The 20493-nt window shown below is 42.9% G+C and overlaps 1 protein-coding gene across 2 annotated transcripts; it reads left to right on the top strand.

Moving 5' to 3' along the window:
* The first annotated feature begins 779 nt into the window (after window positions 1-779).
* APTX (aprataxin) lies at window positions 780-19864 on the top strand. 2 transcript variants are annotated; one of them, XM_024753772.1, is made up of 9 exons: window positions 797-838; window positions 971-1322; window positions 7936-8072; window positions 9378-9424; window positions 9662-9964; window positions 10568-10627; window positions 11447-11673; window positions 18243-18346; window positions 19589-19864. In XM_024753772.1, exons 2-9 carry the CDS (start codon window positions 1288-1290, stop codon window positions 19741-19743), a joined length of 1068 nt encoding a protein of 355 aa, XP_024609540.1. In that variant the 5' UTR covers window positions 797-838; window positions 971-1287; the 3' UTR covers window positions 19744-19864. The 2 variants fall into 2 exon arrangements, with proteins under 2 accessions (XP_024609541.1, XP_024609540.1); XM_024753773.1 differs by lacking the exon at window positions 971-1322 and having other exon boundaries at window positions 780-838.
* The last annotated feature ends 629 nt before the right edge of the window (window positions 19865-20493 follow it).

Raw genomic sequence — 20493 nt, 5'->3', positions numbered from 1 at the left:
CTAATATAAACCTGCATCTTCTCTGCTAACAACTGCCAAGTCTCCCTTCCGTGTTTCCTGGAAGATCCTCCCACTCTGTTTTTATAGCTCTGATATCGCCATCATACCATTGAGTCTCTGATTTTCTTTGGAAGGAAACAATATTCCAAATGAGAGAGGAGTTTTTCCATCTGTCAGAATGCCTTCGAATAATTGCAATATATGACTCTTAGGGAACATCTTGGAATTGCAGTAAAAATCGGTAAACACATCTCATTCCAACATCCTGCTTCTCCCCTCCCTGACTGACCCTCAGCCAGTTCATTTAGTGAAGACAGCATTTAAAAAATCTTAGCAGGTTTCTCCGCTAAGGTTTCTCCCCTCCAGTCCTTTCTACCCCAGAATAGGAGAAAGCAGATTGTAGCTTTGAAAGGGGGCGGCCACAAGCAGCTACTGTCTACAGCGCAAAAGGTGGCCTTAAAAGTAGTGAGCTTTTCCTTATGAAGGAAGGCTGGACGGAGGAAGGTCAGAGGCTGGACGGCTGCCTAGAAACGGCCACCGAGAGGAGAGCAGCCTGAAGTCTCTCCCATTTCAGAAACTAAGAGGTGGTGACGGGGTAGCAGCTCTCGCATAGACAGATGCTGAGAAAGCTCGTCCTCTTTGGGATAACTGCCAAGATCCAAACTTGGACCGTGGCCCAATACAGGTCCAAGTGGGGCGGGCACTTCCGGATCCGGGCATCGGGCGAGATCCTGTCAGCAGGTAATCACTGGTTGCGCTCGAGTCTGTCTCGTGACGTCATCCCACAGCGCCGGAAGTGGAGGAGTAACGTGAGCTTGTCAGCCTCCGCCGTTTCTAGGTAAGGCGGTTATCGGCCTACTTCTTCTGCCTGCCGGGTTGAGAGCCGTGGGAGTGGGCCTTAGGCCGGGTCCGCTATCGCCTGTTAGGTGGTGTGCCCTGAATAACGCTCTCACGGATTCTTTCCCGGCAGGCGTTGCAGCATCCTCCGGCTCCAGGGCTCTAGGGCTCTGGGCTGCCCATTTCCCGTCTGCCGTGTTTTGGTGGCTCTCACGTTGGCCTCCGTCCCACTTCGCGTTCGTTCACCTGTGCCCCTGATACCTGTACCTAGCTTGGAACACAAGCAGAGGAAAGATTAGAGAATGGGCACTGTCCAACCCAAGGAGGCGGCGCAGCCTGTCAGGAAGGACATTGTTTTCTCCACAAACGCTCCATGAGAGGAACTTGAGGGCCCTTCACAGCGTCCTCAACAGGCCTTACAGGAAGGCCAGAAGAAGCAAGCCTTTTCTCATGCAGACCGGTGATAGCGGTTCAACAAAGCAAGGGTATAATTTCTATGTGGAATTAATGTGGTCCAGGTTTGGAGCCTTTTGAGAATTTGATTTATATTGGGCGTCATTAGAACACTTGAGACAGGACTCTTCACATGGGAAGACACAACAGATTTGTGCCCTTTCACCTTAGTTGCACAGTGCTCTCGGATGATCTTTTTACATTTCCTTAGCTCCTGCTTTCATCCTACCTTCACTATTAACAAGAGTGATAGTAGTGTTGAATGCTTGTTTTTTGCCAGATACTGAACTTTTTCTTCTTAATTTAGCCCTTGTGACAACGCTGTGGTGTAGAGCACTAATTAATATCGTTTTACAGCTGAAGAAATAAAAGACTTAGCTTAAATAACTGGCCACAAGTCGCACAGTCCGTAGGTGGTGGAGGCAAGATTTGAACTTGAGCAGTTGGATTTCAGAGGCTTGGATGTTATTCACTATTTTATATTGATTTTCCTCAGCTGTTTATCAAGTTCCCAAACACCTTACTCTGTTGTGTACTATTTTAGGGAGAAAATTGAGGTCATCAGGTGGGCTTTCCCTCAAATTTCTGCCTCTGCCTTCCCTTCATACAGTCATCTAGCTTTACCCCTATCTTTACCTTTCCTTCAGTATCAGAGGATGAGCTGTCTCCTGATCAAAGCAATTTCCTTTATTTTTGCTTCTGACCTTTCTTTTATACTTTCACCTATGAGACCTTGTTTTCATTTGTCTTTTGTGCCCTTGTTTATGTCCCAGTTATGTATAAACAAGGTCAGGTTTCTCATATCCATGTGTGTGTCGTCCCCCCGCCCACCCCACGCTCCCAAGCCAGAAAGAAAGAAAAAGTTCCTAGTGATCCATCTTCCTTTGGCTCTCATGCAGTAACTCTCTTCCCCTCTCATCCAAACTTTTAAAAGAGTATTCTAAATTCTGTCTCCAACTCCACCTCCTGTTCCTTTCTGCAGTCTAGTTTTCAGATCTGTCATTCCCCTGAAATTTTATCCTGTAGTCACTAGTGATTGATTATCAAACCAGATAGACATTCTTCAGTCATTACTGGATTCCTTTGCTGCTTTTGAAACTTGATGATACCTTTCACTGCCTACTCCTTTGCTTCTCAGGACAATACACTCAGCTGATTTATTCAACAAACATGTACTGTGATATAGAGATGAACAAGTCAAAGTGCCTCCTTCCTTTAAAGAGCTTACATTCTAGCTGTTTTTCCATGTGCCTCTCTCACCAGTCATTTCTCCTGTGGATAGTCTTCTTCCTCCTCTCCTAAAATGTTGGGTGTTTACAAGACTTGTGACTTTGGCCCATTGTTCTTTTCATTCTGTACACACTGCCTAGGTGAGTACATCAACTAGCTTGGTTTTAACTCCTTCCTGCATGCTCCCAAATCGAAGTGTCAGCTTAGATCTCCTCTGAGTTTCGTGCTCACCTCTGACTACCCTGGACAGCCCTGCCTGCGAGTCCCACAGACTGTTCAAATTCTGTCTTCTCTGAACTTACTCTTAGCACATCCATCACTAAATCTTGTTGATTTTGCCCCCTAAATATTTCTCAAATCTGTGCTCTTTTTTCCATCTCTATTATTGTCTTACTTTGGACCTTATCTTCTTTGATCTGAAATATGATGGTCTTCTAACTGGTATCCCCCACTCTAGTCCTGTATCCGACGTTATCAGTTCTCCACACAACCTACCCTCCTCCCCCAAATGATCTTTGAAAACACATCTGACTGAGTCAAAGTCCTGCTAATAATATTTAAGGGGATCTGTCTGTTCATTCATACAATCTTTTCTCTCATTCAGCAAATATTTATTGTTTACTAAATTGCAAAATCCATTAGAGCTTCTAATGTTTGAACTTTGCAGCTGGTCACCCAGGGCTCTGCTTCATCTGGACCAGCCTGCATCTCCGTCCTCTTTTTTTGCCTCATACTTAGTTTGCAGCAGCCCTGAACTGCTTCTTCATGTGCACTGTGCTTTCTTTGTGCACTGCCCTTGCTGTTCCCTTTGACTGGAATCTTCTCTCTGATTCCTTTCTCTTCTTCCTGCTCCTCACCTAATTAGGCTGCCCACTTTCACCTAATTAACCCAGTTAATGTATAGGTCTCATTTTAGGCCCACCTCTTATTGGAAACCTTCCTTGACACCTCCTTTCTCCAAGTCTAGGTTGGATACTCCAGCTTTGTGCTCCGACAACACCCTTTGCATAGACCAATCATTATACTTTCCACATTTGTTACAGTTGTTTTTGAGTCTCTCTCCTCCACAAGACTCTGAGCCTTTTGAAGGCAGATATGATATATAATACCTGCATCATACAATACAAGTGAGATGTGTTACTCCTTATTCCCAGCACCAGGGTGGCATAAGGTACATGGTAGACATGCAGTAATTTTGATTGAATGATCAAATGACTGAAGACAAAAAGTACATGATGTAGTGATTACGAACCCATTCTCAGGAGTTCCCTGGTGGTCTAGCGACTAGGATTCTGGCCTTTCACTGCCGTGTCCCGGGTTCAATCCCTGTTCGGGGAACTGAGATCCTGCAAGCCATGCAGTGTGGTCAAAAAAACCCAAAACAAGACAACAACAGCAACAAAATAACCCGTTCCCTGGAATAATTCAAATCCTATCTCTGGCACACATTGGCTGTGTGACTTGAACGTGTTACTTTTCTTCTCTAAGACTTAAATTTTCCTTAGAATGAGAGTTGTGAAGATTAAATGAGATGATGTAAGTAAGACATTTAGCAAGTGCCTAGCACATGGTATGCACTTGATAAAAGTATGCTGAAGACCAGCAGATCCAGAAGTACAAGACCAGACCTAGCCTAGGCCAGTGACTTCCAGAGATCCTTCCTCCGAATTTCCTGAATGGATGCAGTCTGTTTACAAGGAGATTATAATCTCATTTGGCCAGTGGGATTACATCCATATTTCATTTTCAGAGAAGGTAAATCTGACCACACGCAATAACAAGATGTAGAGAAGAGAAGAGGAGATGGAGAGGAGAGAAGGCTCTGTGAAGGCCTCAGGGAGGAGGTGGGACTTGGAGGTTGGGAAGAATTTTTTGTTTTTTTAGGAGGAAGGAAAGAATATAATTCAGTACCAGGAGAGCATATTCATAATGACTTACTTGGGAGACCTGATGGAGTACGTTATACCTGAAGGATGTATGTGAGGGGAAGGAAGGAGAGAGAGGGATGGGTAAATGGGACTAGTTTTATGAAAAGAAGTGGGAGGTGAAATAAGTAACCTCTGTGGGGTTAAAGTATGAGAGTCTCAACTTCAAGCCTGAGGGATTTGGGATTGATCAGGGCAGTGCTGGACATTATGGTAGCCCTCAGCCACGTGTAGCTATCGTAACTTTAAGGTAAATTTTAAAAAAGCTAAGTAAGAAATTTAGTTCCTCTGTTGCACCAGCTACATTTCAGTTGCTTGATTGTCACATGGTGGCTGCGTTAGTGTTTAGAACACTTATATCATTGCAGAACATTCTTCTGGACAGCGTGTTCCAGGTTACCAGATTTCTGGCCTTGTGCGGCCCATCAGATCACTTGGGTCCCTTAAGAAATAATCAGAATTTCTTTCTGACCAGTCCCTACAACTCTGGAGTGAAAAGTGTGGGGCTGAAAAATAGAGAATTAGGATTTACCCACATAAATGTGGAGATGGGGTTGCTCAGAGAGAGTAGCAAAGCACCCCACTTAAGAGGAGCTAGAGGAGGGAAGAGAGAAGGAAGGGAGGAGAACCTGGATAGGATTATTATCTGGTCATTCACTTGCAAATATTTATTATATTCTTGCTGTATGCTAGGTATTAAGTGCTAGGGGTATAGTGGAAGGAAAAATGGCCTTGACTTCTGCTGTCATAGAGCTTGCAGTTTATGGAGTTTTACTGGATGAGTTATATTAAAGATTCAGGAACATCCATCCTTATGTGCTCCCCATATTCTAAAATGCTTCATTCCTAGAAGTTGGAATTGGAGGCTGAAATGGGCGAAGATATTGCTTAAGGTTAGTTACATAAGCATCCTGTAGTCACTGCTTCAGTTTCTCAAGGTGTAGTAAATAGAAACATTATAACTTCAGAACTTTAGAGGGAATGAAGCATGTGAATGTATGTTTGTGTGGGGCAGGAGGGGTAGGTCCTATTATCCTGCAAAAGTCAGCCATGCTCTCAGCTGTCCTCTGGATTCCCTCCTGTCCCTGCTATCCAACTGTTCTCTCTTCAGGCTTCTTTATTACTACTGTGAGTAGTCAGTCACCAGTTGACTTATTTCCCAATGCTTAATGAAGACATACTTCATTTCTCAGTCCATGACCTGCTCATTCATCAGTTTCCAGCAAGAGCAAACATGCCCCTCTGAACACATAGCGTTTAGAAGTGGGACTTGCCTGTAGCACCATCATCATTTGAGGCTCTGGGTTTAGGATTTTAGATTTACAGCTGACTCTTCATGCTCTTGCATCAGCTCCCTCACGAAGGAGTTGCCTTTTAGACCTAACTCTGGCCCACATTTAATTTATTAAACGACTCATCTCTGACTCTAGATTTCTCCACTCCAGCCTGCCTATACACAGCATCATTTCACCTCACTCTGCAGCTCAGACCCTGGCAGTTGTCTCCTATGGATTGTTAAATCTCAACTTTTTGGCCTAGTGTTCTTTCAACACCTTTGCCTTCTTTGGGTGACTCTCTGGGGCAGCTCCTCTGGGTTGGCCAACTAAGGTCTGCTTCTCACCCCTCACCCATGGCTTGTCATTGCTGAAATCTATACCGTCACTTGTGCTTTTTGAAGTGGAATGTCCACTCCCACTCCTTTTCTTTCTTATCAGTCCCCTTGGCTCTTGGCTTTTTCTACTGGGCAGTTTCCAAAGCCTTTCCTGACTGATCCTATTTCTGTGACTGCACGTCTTCAGCACTCATTTGCTCACTCTGCTTTGCGTTATTCTGTCTTTGCAGATGATAGTGAAACTCTGATTTTGAAAAATCTGGTTTTTTTCTCTCCCCTTTGGATACAAAGCTTGTGCAGAGCGGCTGATTGAGTGTTGCCTTGCCTGCAAGGAGTGTTTCGCAAGGAGAGGGTATTAGAGGCTTGAACATTAGTAGGCTTCTGGAGTCTAGGGAGGTGTCCCAAAGATCTAGTCTGTCCCTCCCACAGTTCCCTGTTCTGCCCCTAGGTGATCTCATCCTCTCTTTTTACCCTAACTTCTGTGACATGTTGATGCCTCTCATATATATACATTCAGTTAAGGACAAATACTTCCTTTTTGTGTCAGAACTGGTCATAATTCTTAGAACTTTAACAACCTTGTGGCATTTACCTTTATAAGCCCCTGATTCTTTCTCTCCCCTGAAACACTTTCAGTTTTACTCGAAACTGTGTCTCCTGAATTGCAATTCCCAAGACTCCAAATAATGTACTTTATATTCTCAAAAAATACACACACACACACACACACACACATATATATATATATATATATATATATATACCTTCAGTCCCTTCCCCTCCTTGAGCTTCATACCCGTATATCCTAGTGTGACTCTAGGATCTTCTGCAGGCAACTTAATCTAATTGCGTTTCAATCTGAAATCATCTCTTCTTCACTTATCATTTATCACTAAATTATGTCTCCAGTGTATTCCTCATTTTGGGTAATGAGTATTTCCAAATTAGAAACCTTCACTCCCTTGTCATTCCCCAGATGCAGTCAGCAATAAGTCTACCTTCACAATTTCTCCTGGCTCTTTTTCCTCTCCATCCTCTTTCTTCAGGCCTCGTCCCTCTCCCGAATTTCTTCTCTTTCTCTTCTACTGATACCCTACATGACCATAAAAGTTGTTTTACAAAAGAGTATCAGACCCTCCAGTAGTATTGTGCAGGTTGTGTATTGCACAAAGGTGCTGCATTCACACTTTAGAAACTGTAGGTTTGTATATTTATGATGACTGTCTTCTGGCAGATGGCAGTAAAATGTGTTGTTCTAACATCAGTATGTTTTGACAGTTAAGGAATGGAAACCTTGATGCCTATGGAGAACATCCTCTGTTCTTATGTCCTTAGCGCTCTGCCAGGCAAGCTTCTCACCCTTTAAAACTGAGTGTGAATATCCCTTCCTCGTGAAGCCTTTTTTGATGCTCCCTACAAGAGTTAGTCTTTCTTTCCCTGGGCTAAGGCCATATTTGGCTACTCCCTTCTTATAGTAGATATTACATTATGTTGTAATAATTGATATATGAGTCTGCCCCATTGTACTCCAGGCCCCTGAAGGCTAGGGACAATGTTTCATCATTCTTTGATCCTCAGCAGGTAGCTTAATGTCCAGCACATAGAGTATATCAATAAACATAACAAATATTTGATTACATAGCATGACTGAGGCACAGAAGTAAATACTTTACCCATATTGTTTTATTTAATCCTCACAACACCTTCATGAGTCCTGTCATTATCACATTTTACAGGTGAGGAAATTGAGACTAGGGAGGTGAAGTCACTTGCCTCAAGATGAACAGCTGGTAAATGGCACGTGTGGTGGTGCTGGGGTGTGGTCCTGGAGGACCTGTGCTAGTTTTTCCAGCGATTCTCTTGTGTTTTGTCTCTCAGACTAATGATGCGGGTGTGCTGGTTGGTGAGACAGGACAATCGGCACCAGCGAATCAAACTTCCACATTTGGAAGCCGTCATGGTTGGGCGCAGCCCCGAGACCAAGATCACTGACAAGAAATGTTCTCGACAGCAAGGTAACTGGTCATAGGATTGTGGAGATTACCGTGTTTGGTTCCCTCAGATGGTGATGTAATCAAAGATGTACATTTCCTGGATGCTACTGATGGAAAACCTTTTGTGTGCCATAAACAAAACTCAGGAACTGAGCTCTTTTAGCCAGTGCTAGGGCCCCATGCACTCCTGACTCCACCCTCTGAAAGTGGTTAATATTCAGTGTTGGGAGCAGGCAGGTTCTATCCTGTACTATGGGTTGGTGGAACTGAGTTCTGCACTCTGCTTTGCCCAGGGAGATTCCTCTTTGGGCAGTGAGACAATTGAATTCTGGGATTTCCAGTTTGGAACCATGTCTGAGAAGTGATGGGATGGTTTCGTCCTTTACATTTTGCCACACACAGAGGGTGGTATCTTTAAAAGACTATGACATCTAGCTCTTGAAATGTCTTTCGTGGGATTTAATGAAATGAAAGTCCTTAGGAAAAATCTTTACCATGTACTTCATTTTTTACCTGTAAACTCCAGACATGCTCACTGCTACCAGGCCTCCCCCTGCAGTGTGTTTGCCATGGTTCCTAAGGCTTGGAGTCTGCAGCACTGATTATGGTTTTTTCCACATGAGTTAATCTAAATGGGAGAAAGAAAAATGCCATGCTTGAGCTGGCTAAGCCAAACATACAGAAGCAGACACTGCTTCTTACTCTCTGTCTGCCTTGTCACAGCAGCAGCTGTAGGGATGTATATGTCAGCCTGTCCAGAAGCTTTTTGTTCACGTATCTGAACACAAGTATTTAGTGTTACTTCTTCCCACACGTGCTCAGACTGTTCTGTCCCTGCAATCCTTTTTCTAGAATATTCTTTCTACTCCTCCTACCCAAGGCCAGCTGAACTTCAGTTTTCCAGGAATGTATCTTTTACCTTTTTCTCTGTTGAAGGCATCTGATGGTTTCATACAATAGTGGAAGTCTTGATTTAATCCTGAGATATAAGAGCTTGTGAGAGAAATGGGTCCCCTTTCCTGACTGCAGAGTCTGTGATCCTGAGTGGGCCAAGGGCTCTGGAATAGGGAGACTTGTGGGGATTCAGTGTAGCTGCCTTATAAAGATATTAGAAGTAGCTAAGGGAGTATGTACACTGTTGGGCATTTTATGGAAGGACCTGGAGCCCTAGCCACCTGAATAATGGATGATTTTGCTCTTAGGCCTTTGAGGAAACCCTTGTCACATTGCCTCCTGGAGTGAGGCTTCATTGTCTTGTAGGGAGAACAGGAGCAAGTGCCTGGTTCTTCATGGCATTTGGGTTTAACTTTTTTCAATCTCTTTCAGTACAGTTGAAAGCGGAGTGTAACAAAGGATATGTCAAGGTAAAGCAGGTATGTCTATTTGTAACTTGGATTTCCATGTTATACTTGATGATTTTCTTACACTGTTGACTTTAGAATGTCTGTGCCAGCCAATAAAGGGTTCTCTGTCACGTGTGGAAGTGGCAGAGTAACGGAAGTGAATATTAAGCACAGTGCCTGGCACATAGTAAGTGGTGAACATAGGAGTAGCTATATTGCTAATGGTGTTATTGCTATTATTATAATTATTTTCTGATTATTCCATAGGTAGGGGTCAATCCCACCAGCATTGACTCACTCATAATTGGGAAAGACCAAGAGGTGAAGCTGCAGCCTGGCCAGGTCCTCCACCTGGTGAATGAACTTTATCCATATATCATAGAGTTTGAGGAAGAGACAAAGAACCCTGGCCTGGAAACACACAGGAAGAGAAAGAGGTCAGGCAACAGTGATTCTGTAGAAAGGGATGCTGCCCAGGAAGCTGAGCCCAGTACAAGACTAGAACCTGGAAGCAACCCTAGCCAGTGCTCTGTGCCCCCAAAGAAGGAGAAAGATGCATCCACCAAAAAGGTGAGGGTAGTGTGCTTGATAGATGATGTGGAGATTAAATGAGGTGTAATGACTACTTAATTGTTTTGTACGCAGTAAAGCCCAGACATGCCTAAGGGGTTATTAACCATGATGAAAGAGTCACTTGTTTGTGTCACCAGTCACTTGGGTGAATATCCCTTTATGTACTTTTCTCTTGAATTTCTGAGGTAAGCCCCTTGAAGGTAGGGTGATAATGGCAGTGTGCTTAACACTGAGCTGCTAAAATGGGTCAGTGTATATCTCTAGAAGGTTAAGATTGGAACATCCTTCATAGATCATGTGATTCACATCCTGATGTCAAAGTGGAAACTTAGGCTGTAGATGGAGTGGGAGAGGGCAAAGAAGATGCAGTTCACACTCTGGTGTTTCCAGCCTCTGTCTAGACATGCAGCTCTGAATATGGGAAGAAAATGGGGATGGCTTATGGTTCATAAAGGAAAAGATTGAGGTAAAGAGATATAGTTTAATTCTTAAAGACTGACCTTATTTCCAAGTTTGGTTGGACTCTGCTGACGTCCAGTATTAACTACTGACAAATTTAACTATCGCATTTGTGATTTACAGTGCCCCTTTTTGCTCTAGGAATCATTGGGCCACTGGAGTCAAGGCTTGAAGATTTCAATGGAGGACCCCAAAATGCAGGTCAGAATAAAATTTTGGCATTGAAATACATTTCACGTTTTAAATGATCACTTCACAGAGTTCATAACTACAAATGAAATCAAAGGAGATTAGTCCTTCTGAGTGAGATTCGTTTTACTGGGCTATTTTGTGAGATCAAGTGGCTTTTCTCATTGTCAGTAAGTTAGCAACTGGAGTTCTTTGGAGAGAAGCCAAGTTTTTCAAATGAATATCCCTTCTGCCTTGTTCCTCCTAAACTTCTGGGTACTATTATTATAAGGGAAGTTGTGTTAACCTTAGTGTGGTCTCTTTCAACAGAGTGTCAGATAATGTATAGTGACTGTAGTTACTGGGCTGCCCTGGGATTAATAGTCAGGCATCATCCTGGGAGGAGTCTGAGTTCTTAAATTACATCCTGGGGTGACAAGGGGCAATCTGATAGGGCTTCTTGGAACACACTTGCATGTGTCATGTGGTCTGCTGTGTTAGAGTGAGAATAGTGCATTTGAGTTCATGCCTGCAGGGGTTTTACATCTGATCCTCAGGAACTATGTGCCTCTTCTGTGTGTTCTGTGTAGTGTGGTGACTGAAAACGCAGACTGGAGTCAACTAGATCTGTGTTGGAATTCTAGACTTCCCACTTAGTACTGATAACTATGTGACCTGGCGCAAGACACTCAACTTATCTGAGTCTCTGTGCTTTCATTGGTCAAAATTGGGATACTAAGACCTTCTGCACAAGATTGTGGTGGGAATTAAGTGAGTTAATGAATGTGACTATCTGGCACACACAAGATGGGCTGTAGATGTCCGTTTCCTTCTCTTGTGCCCCTCTGCTAGGTTTACAAAGATGAGCAGGTGGTGGTGATTAAGGATAAATACCCCAAGGCTCGTCACCACTGGCTGGTCTTACCATGGGCCTCCATTTCCAGTCTGAAGGCTGTGACCGGAGAACACCTTGAGCTCCTCAGACACATGCACACTGTGGGGGAAAAAGTGATTGCAGACTTCGCTGGGTCTAGCAAACTCCGCTTCCGATTGGGCTACCATGCCATTCCCAGCATGAGGTAAGCCTTGTGGGGAGTGCTGGTGTGTCCTGGTTCTATCTAGGTGGACAGATGGATTCAGCCTGGGTCCGCTGACTGTGCTTATAGCCCTGAGGTCCAGGGGAGTAGGTGGGGTGTTTCCAAGGCAGAGTGGGCTGAAACTTCAACCCTCCTGCCTGACTTGCTCGTAAGCCTTGAGTTCCTACTTCTGCTTATAATTCGATAACTTTCAGTTCTTTGTTCTTCTCAAAGTGTAAACTCTGAGAGCCTAACATATGAACTAGATGAAGCAGCTTCATTGCCTTCGGGTGAAGAACTGTGGTCAGTGGCTTTTATCAGATTTTTCAGAAGCATCTATAACCCCTAAATGATTAGGAACCATTGCTTTGAAGGAGGCAAGCATCACTGAATTCTTTCATGACAGCCTAGTAGATCTAAGATTTAAAATAAAATGAGAAAAAAGTGTAGAGCCTGTTTTCCTTTGGCTCATACCCAGAAGGATTCAGAAATTAATGACTGATTCTTTTCAAGGAATGAAAGCAAGGCAGATCTCCAATTCTTTTGAGCTAAGCAACAAGATAAGCAGAGTGATTTGGTTTCTGAGTCTTTATCTTAGGCTGTTTTTTTTTTTTGGTGGTAAAATATACATAACATAAAATTTACTATTTTAACTATTTTTAAGTGTACAGTTCAATGGCATTAAGTACATTCACATTGTTGTGCAACCATCACCACCATCTATTTCTAGAACTTTTTTCATCTTCCTGAATTACCTCTTATTCCTTCCTCCCCCTAGCCTTTGGCAACCACGATTCTACTTTCTGTTTCTATGAATTTGACTTCCCTAGGTACCTCGTATAAGTGGAATTATACAGTATCTGTTGTTTTGTGGCTGGATTATTTCACTTAGGATAATGTCTTCAAGGTTCATCCATATTGTAGCATGTGTCAGAATTTCTTTTGGTTATTTTATTTAACCACCTAACAGTCTTCACATTTTATTAGGTGGGTAATTATGACTTAGATTACTGGTTACTTTAACGAGTGAAATTTTTGTGCCATATTTTTTCCCTATCAATACTCTTTATTTTAAATTGAGGCATAACTTACATATAATAAAATGCACAATAAGATCTATAGTTTGATCAGTCTTGATGTATATGCCATGTAACTTATCACTGTGATCAAGATACAGAATGTTTCTATCATCTCCCAGGAAGTTCCCTTGTGCTCCTTTCTTGCAGTCCTCCCCTCAATTCCCACGTGTTGTTCTCCTTTCTTTCAGCATAGATTAGTTTTGTCTGTTCTAGAACTTCATATAAGTGGAATCATACAATGTATACTCTTTTTCTGTCTTTTTTTGGTCAGCATAATGGATTTTGAGATTCATGCATGTTGTTGTGTATATCATGGATATACTTCATCTTTTTGCTCTTGTATAAATACCCAGAAGTGGAATTGCTAGGTCACAGGGTGGAAGTTATGTTGTATCTCATTAAAAAAATATTTTTTAATTGTTAAAACCTTATTCAAAAATTTAGGGCAAAAAGTCACCCATAATCCTATTTCCCTAATACTGCAGAGCTCATGACTAACAGCCCTTGATCACAAAGCCCTTTTCACGTAGTAATCATGGTGTCCATACCCTTTTTTTAAAAAAATTTTTAATTGGGGTGCTTCCCTGGTGGTGCAGTGGTTGAGAGTCCGTCTGCCGATGCAGGGGACACGGGTTTGTGCCCCGGTCCGGGAGGATCCCACATGCCGCAGAGCGGCTAGGCCCGTGAGCCATGGCTGCTGAGCCTGCGCGTCCAGGGCCTGTGCTCCGCAATGGGAGAGGCCACAACAGTGAGAGGCCCATGTACCGCAAAAAAAAAAAAAGAAAAAAAATTTTTAATTGGGGTGTAGTTGCTTTACAATGCTGTGTCAGTTTCCGCTGTACAACGAAGTGAATCAATTATATGTATACATATATCCTCTCCCTCTTGGACCTCCCTTCCCCCGCCCCCATCCCACCCATTGAGGTCACCACAGAGCACCAAGCTAAGCTCGCTGTGCTATACAGCAGGTTCCCACTAGTTATCTATTTTACACATGGTAGTGTATATATGTCAATCCTAATCTCCCAATTCATCCCACCCCCTGCTTCCCACCCTGTGTCCACACGTCTGTTTTCTGCATCTGCTATTGTGCTAAGGAGAATGCTAAAGGCACGAGCTGTGACTGGTGTGGGTGGGAAGCAAAATGACCAGTAAGTAAAGTTTCCAGTTACATATCCTTTTATGATCACTCTTTTTTTTGCGGTACGCGGGCCTCTCACCGCTGTGGCCTCTCCCATTGCGGAGCACAGGCTCCGGACACGCAGGCTCAGCGGCCATGGCTCATGGGCCCAGCTGCTCTGCGGCACGTGGGATCCTCCTGGACTGGGGCACAAACCCGTGTCCCCTGCATTGGCAGGTGGACTCTCAACCACTGCACCACCAGGGAAGCCCTATGATCACTCTTTATGATATCATTTTGAATAAATTAAAGATAGGAAGGAAAAGGTAATAAATTAAATATTTTTTCTATTGTAAAAGTAATATATTTTCAATTTAGAAAATATAAAACTGGAAGTATGAAGTAGAACAAAGATCTTCCATAATATCACCACTAATTAAACTCTAGACCTTATTCGAATTTCAGCCATTTTTCTTTCCATTTTTTTTCTGCTCCAGGATCCCACATTGCATTTATTTGTTGTCTCTCCTTAGTCTCCCTGATGTGTGACAGTTCCTCCTCCTTTTCTGGTTTTCATGACCTTGACACTTTTGATGAGTACTGGCTAGTTGTTTTACGGGATGTCTCTCAATTTGAGTTTGTCTGGTGTTTTTTCATGACTAGATTAAGGTTATCAATATACCACAGAAATGATGTGTGTCCTTCTCAGTGCATCATATCAGGAGTGCATGATGTTGAGATGGTTTGTTGCTCATGATATTCACCTTGATCACTTCGTTCAGGTGGTGTCTGCCAGGTTTCTTTACTCAGAGTTACTGTTTTTCCCTTGTAATTGATGAATATCTTGGGGAGAGATGTTTAAGACTATGCTACTATATATTTTCTCCTCAAACTTTTGCCCAGTGATTTTAGCATCTATTGGTGGATCTTGCCTGCAACAGTTATTATTATGGTGTTTACCTAATGGTAATTTTATGTTTCCCTCATTCCTTCTAATTTATTAATTGGAATTACTCTGTGTGGAAGAACTGTCCCTTCTCCCCCATTATGTATTTATTCAATACACGTATGGACTCATGGATATTTATTTTAGTCTATAGGATTTAATTTAATCTATCTCTGTTTATTGCTCAAATTGTTCCAGCTTTGGTCATTGGAAATTCCTTTAGATTGGCTCCTGTATCACTTTGACATGCCCCAAACATTTTTTGAGCTCTTCCTTATTTTCTGGCTCCTTATTTTTTGGAACAAGATGTTCCAGGCTTATCTTATATTTTTCCTGTTCTAGCCCTGGAATGAACCACTTTTCCAAAGAGCCCTAGTTCTTTTTAGTGGATAATGACATTTATAAGCCAAGACTAGGGCACGAGGTTTCTGTAGAGAGAAGTGGTTGGTTCCAGAGTGTCTTTGCTTCTAGGTCCTCTTAGCAGATGAAGCCAGGAAATACATGCATGAATCCTTACCCACACAGATACATGCACCTCTCTGTTTATTTCTCTGTTTACCTACCTGTACATGTGTATGGAAAGCCATGAGCTCATGCTGATACTTCTGATTCCAGTCCAACTCCACAGGTTCATCCTTGTCTTCCTGTTTCCTTTTTTGTGACTTCTTTCTCCAACAGTGAGAAATTTGGCTCTCTTTAGCTGCAATTAGTTCACTTATTTGTTCAGTCCTAGTATACACATAAAATAGTTGCAGAATTGCTAATCCGCACCCAGGTGAGAAAGACATTTTACTCACTAGAGTACAGGCTTTGTATAACGTTCTTTTTATCTTTACAGAATCCAGTCAAAATACTGCTTTCCAAGCTTAACTAGGTAGTTATTTTCTTCCTGACCCCCTTCAGTGTGGTTCCCTTTTTATTTGTAATACAGTTAGGTTTATTTGTTACTGCTTATATTCCTTTTTTTTTTTTTTTTGCGGTATGTGGGCCTCTCACTGCTGTGGCCTCTCCTGCTACGGAGCACAGGCTGCGGACACGCAGGCTCAGCAGCCATGGCTCACGGGCCCAGCCGCTCCGCGGCACGTGGGATCCTCCCGGACCGGGACACGAACCCGTGTCCCCCGCATCAGCAGGCAGACTCTCAACCACTGCGCCACCAGGGAAGCCCTTATATTCCATTTTAAATTCCCACACGGCACTGGTTGGTTTTGATGATTTGTTGGGAGAATGTGAAATATTACTGATTCTAAGAGTCAAAGCTATACAAAAAGTCATCCTACTTGGTTTAACAAATCCAAAAGCAAACTCTTTGTTTTCTTCCTCAAACCTGCTTTTCCTGAAGCTTCTTCATCTTAGCAAGTGGCACCTCCCCAAACCTACATCCAATCCATTAGTTGGTCCCGTTGGTTCTATTCCAGAATATATTCAAAATTGGATTGCTTCTTGTCATCTCAACTGCTATAGCTCCTGTCTAAAACATGATTATTTCTGGCCTGGACTGCTGTAGCAGCCTCCTAACTGGTCTCTCTGTATCCATCCTTACCCTTTCTACAGTCCTTTCTCCACACAGTAGCCAGAGTGATCTTATCAAGTGTCAATCAGATAACAGGACTCCCCTGCTTAAAATCCTTCAGTGGTTCCCCAGTGTAATCAGAATAAAATGCAAACCCTCTGCCAACCTATAAGACCCTTTATGATCTGGCTTCTACCTAGTCCCTGCTCCTTGTCTCCAGCCATTCCAGCCATATTTCCTTTCTGCTCCTTGGTTGCACCAAGCCCTTTTTCAGGGCCTTCACACTTGGTCTCCCCACTCCCTGAAACACTCTTTCAGATCTTTGCTTTCATGACTGCTTTCTCAGCTCAAATCACTGCCTGGGAGAGGCCTTCCCTGTACACCCTAGCTACTTAAAGAGGCAGCCTCTACCCTCAGGCACTCTCTCTCCTATTTCCCTGTTTTATTTTTTTCTTAGCAATGTTAACATTTTGAATTTTCCTTGTTTATCTGTTTACTTATTTATTATTTTTCTCCCCTCTTTAGAATATAATTTCTGTAAGGGCATAGGCCTTTCCCATTTTGTTCACTGCTAAATTCCCAGTGCTAGTACAGTGCTTGGCCTGAGTAGGTACTTAATGAGCCGTAAATAGTCTTTTTAAAAAATTTTTAAAATTAGGATATAGTTGCTTCACAATGTTGTGCTAGTTTCTGCTGTACAGTGAAGTGAATCAGCCATATGTATACACATATCCCCTCCCTTCTGGTTTTCCCTCCCCTCTAGGTTACCTCAGAGCATTGAGCAGAGTTCCCTGCGCTATACAGCAGGCTCTCATTGGTTATCTATTCCATACATAGCAGTGTATACATGTCAATCCCAATCTCCCAATTCATCCCATCCCCTTTGCCCTCTCAGTGTCCATGCATTTATTCTCTACGTCTGTGTCTCTGTTTCTGCTTTGCAAATAAGATCATCTATACCATTTTTTTAGATTCCTCATATATGCATTAATATATATTGGGTTTTCTCCTTCTGACTTACTTCACTCCGTGTGACAGTCTCTAGGTCCATCCATGTCTCTACGAATGACCCCATTTCGTTCCTTTTAATGGCTGAGTAATATTCCACTGTGTATATGTACCACATCTTCTTTATCCATTCATCTGTCGATGGACATTTAGGTTGCTTTATTTTTTTTAATATCTTTATTGGGGTATAATTGCTTTACAATGGTGTGTTAGTTTCTGCTTTATAACAAAGTGAATCAGTTATACATATACATATGTTCCCATATGTCTTCCCTCTCGCATCTCCCTCCCTCCCACTCTCCCTATCCCACCCCTCCAGGCTGTCACAAAGCACCGAGCTAATATCCCTGTGCCATGTGGCTGCTTCCCACTAGCTATCTACCTTACTACGTTTGTTAGTGTGTATATGTCCATGACTCTCTCTCCCTGTCAAAGCTCACCCTTCCCCCTCCCCATATCCTCAAGTCCGTTCTCCAGTAGGTCTGCGTCTTTATTCCTGTCTTACCCCTAGGTTCTTCATGACATTTTTTTTTCTTAAATTCCATATATATGTGTTAGCATACGGTATTTGTCTTTTTCTTTCTGACTTACTTCACTCTGTATGACAGACTCTAGGTCTATCCATCTCATTACAAATAGCTCAATTTCGTTTCTTTTTAAGGCTGAGTAATATTCCATTGTATATATGTGCCACATCTTCTTTATCCATTCATCCGTTGATGGACACTTAGGTTGTTTCCATCTCCGGGCTATTGTAAATAGAGCTGCAATGCTTTAAATAGTCTTAAGTGAATGAATGAATGAGTGGAGTTAAATGGAAACACTATCAATATTTTACATACCCATACTTTTTGTCATTTTGATTAAGCTAGGTTTAATGGTCAATCTTTGTTTCCTCTCAACTAGCCATGTACACCTTCATGTGATCAGCCAGGATTTTGATTCTCCTTGCCTTAAAAACAAAAAACACTGGAATTCTTTCAATACCGAATACTTCCTCGAATCACAAGGTAAACAGTGTTCTTTGGTTTTTACATTTGTTTCATTTTCTCAGTTGTTCTTTTTTTTAATTTACTTTTGGCTCTGTTGGGTCTTAGTTGCTGTGCACGGGCTTTCTCTAGTTGGGGTGAGAGGGGACTACTATTTGTTGCAGTGTGCAGGCTTCTCATTGCGGTGGCTTCTCTTGTTGCAGAGCACGGGCTCTAGGCGCATGGGCTTCAGTAGTTGTGGCACGTGGGCTCAGTAGTTGTGGCTTGCAGGCTCTAGAGTGCAGGCTCAGTAGTTGTGGCTTGCAGGCTCTAGAGTGCAGGCTCAGTAGTTGTGGTGCACGGGCTTAGTTGCTTGGCAGCATGTGGGATCTTCCCCGATCAGGGATCGAACCCCTGCATTGGCAGGTGGATTCTTAACCACTGCCCCATCAGGGCCCTTCTCAGTTGTTCTTATACTTGATTCATTTGTTTCCCAAAATAACCTGGCTTCAAAAACCCATGTACAACTTTGTGTTGCCTGTACAGAGAGCCCCATTAAAAGAAACTGGGTTATTTGGATTGTAGTAGGATTGCCACTTTGCTGTGAGCAGCCTTCTTGGGGGACTTAGAATGCTGTCATGTCAGGGTCTAAAAATGATTGTTTATTTTAACAATGGGGGACTTCAGAAGTTGTCCTGAGAATTATTGGAGTTCGTGGATCTGAAAGCTCTAAACAGTTATTTCTTTCTTCTGCCAGCAGCTAGGGGGCTGCCTTCCGTCAAGAGTGGTTTCTTAACAGGGGAAGGCTGTGTATACAGAAGGAAGCATTTCCCAGTGTGTATACTGTGGAACTTTATCATGCTGGGATGTTAATGATGACAGCTCCCATTGACCAAGGGCTAACTAGGGGTAAAGCCCTGTGATAATTAGCCTTTGACATAGTAACATGGATTGCTTAGAGTGTATCATGAAGGAATGTAACCATCTCAGAAACAAGTTGCTCAGATTTAGAACCTGACTGAGCCCATTTTCCCAATAGTGAATGTAACCTCAAGTTTACTAGCTTTAAGGTTACCTGGCATATTTGGGAGTCAGATTTTGTTCCTTCCTTCCTTCCTTCTTTCCTTCCTCTCTCCCTCCCTCCCCCCTCCTCCCTCCTCTTTCTTTTTTTCCTTCCTTCCTTCTTCCCTCCTTCCCTCCCTCCCTCCCTCCCTTCCTCCCTCCCTTCCTTCCTTCCTCTTTTTTTTTGTATCTGGACTCTAAACTCTATTTCCTTGCTTGCAGCTGTGATTGAGATGGTACAAGAGGCTGGCAGAGTGACTGTCCAAGATGGGATGTGTGAGCTCTTGAAGCTGCCCCTCCGTTGTCATGAGTGCCAGCAGCTGCTGCCTTCCATTCCTCAGCTGAAAGTGCATCTCAGGAAGCACTGGCCAAAGTGATTCTGTGGAGCCTGAACTTCTGCAGCAGGTGTGGCTGATTGTTTAGACCAAATTCCTGACACCTGTTTTGGATTGTGTGTGAACTTTTATTTCTTGAATTAAAACATGCAATTTTTTTTTTCAAAGCTTGTTCTATTCCTGAGTGGCCACAATATGGGGTGACTTGAATAGTTCAGGAATTAGGAATTAGGGTTTGTCATGGATGTGTTCTCTGGTGAGGGTGGCTGAGATAGACCTGGCCCACCATCTCCAGGAGCCACATCAGGTCTGACTAATGGGAGCAAAGCCATGTTCAAACTGATCAAACACAGGATATAGAGGCAGAGGGCTGCTTATATATTTCTGTTTCTTACATTTATCCTTCCTCCTCAGAGGCAGGTGGTACCCTTTCATCAGAGCAGCCAGAATGGTCTCTTATTTATCCCGAAGGCACTGATTGGTCTTGTTCTCTGATCTTAATCTGGTCTGTAATATTCTCTGTCTTTCCCTCCTTCATAGGGAGACTTAGTTTCTTCTGTCCCCTTCATTGCTTTCTATCCCAAACCACCCAAATGCTCCTTTTCCCAGGAAGTCTGTCTCATCAGTTCTGCATCACTCTGAGCAAACAGGCTAGGTGAGGGGGTAGAAGGATGGAGTTTTCTTCTAATATCAGGAGTTCCTGGATGGTATGGAAATACTCAGCCATATGTTCATCACAGTTCAACTGTCAAGTCTTCTTGGTGTCTTGCTCAGATCTGTTGTCTGAAAATA

The sequence above is a fragment of the Neophocaena asiaeorientalis genome, unplaced genomic scaffold (assembly GCF_003031525.2).
Source record: "Neophocaena asiaeorientalis asiaeorientalis breed wild unplaced genomic scaffold, Neophocaena_asiaeorientalis_V1.1 scaffold220, whole genome shotgun sequence".
Classification (NCBI taxonomy): domain Eukaryota; kingdom Metazoa; phylum Chordata; class Mammalia; order Artiodactyla; family Phocoenidae; genus Neophocaena; species Neophocaena asiaeorientalis.
The sequence above is the reverse complement of the archived record's forward strand: the minus strand, read 5'-3'. Positions and strand labels throughout refer to the sequence as shown.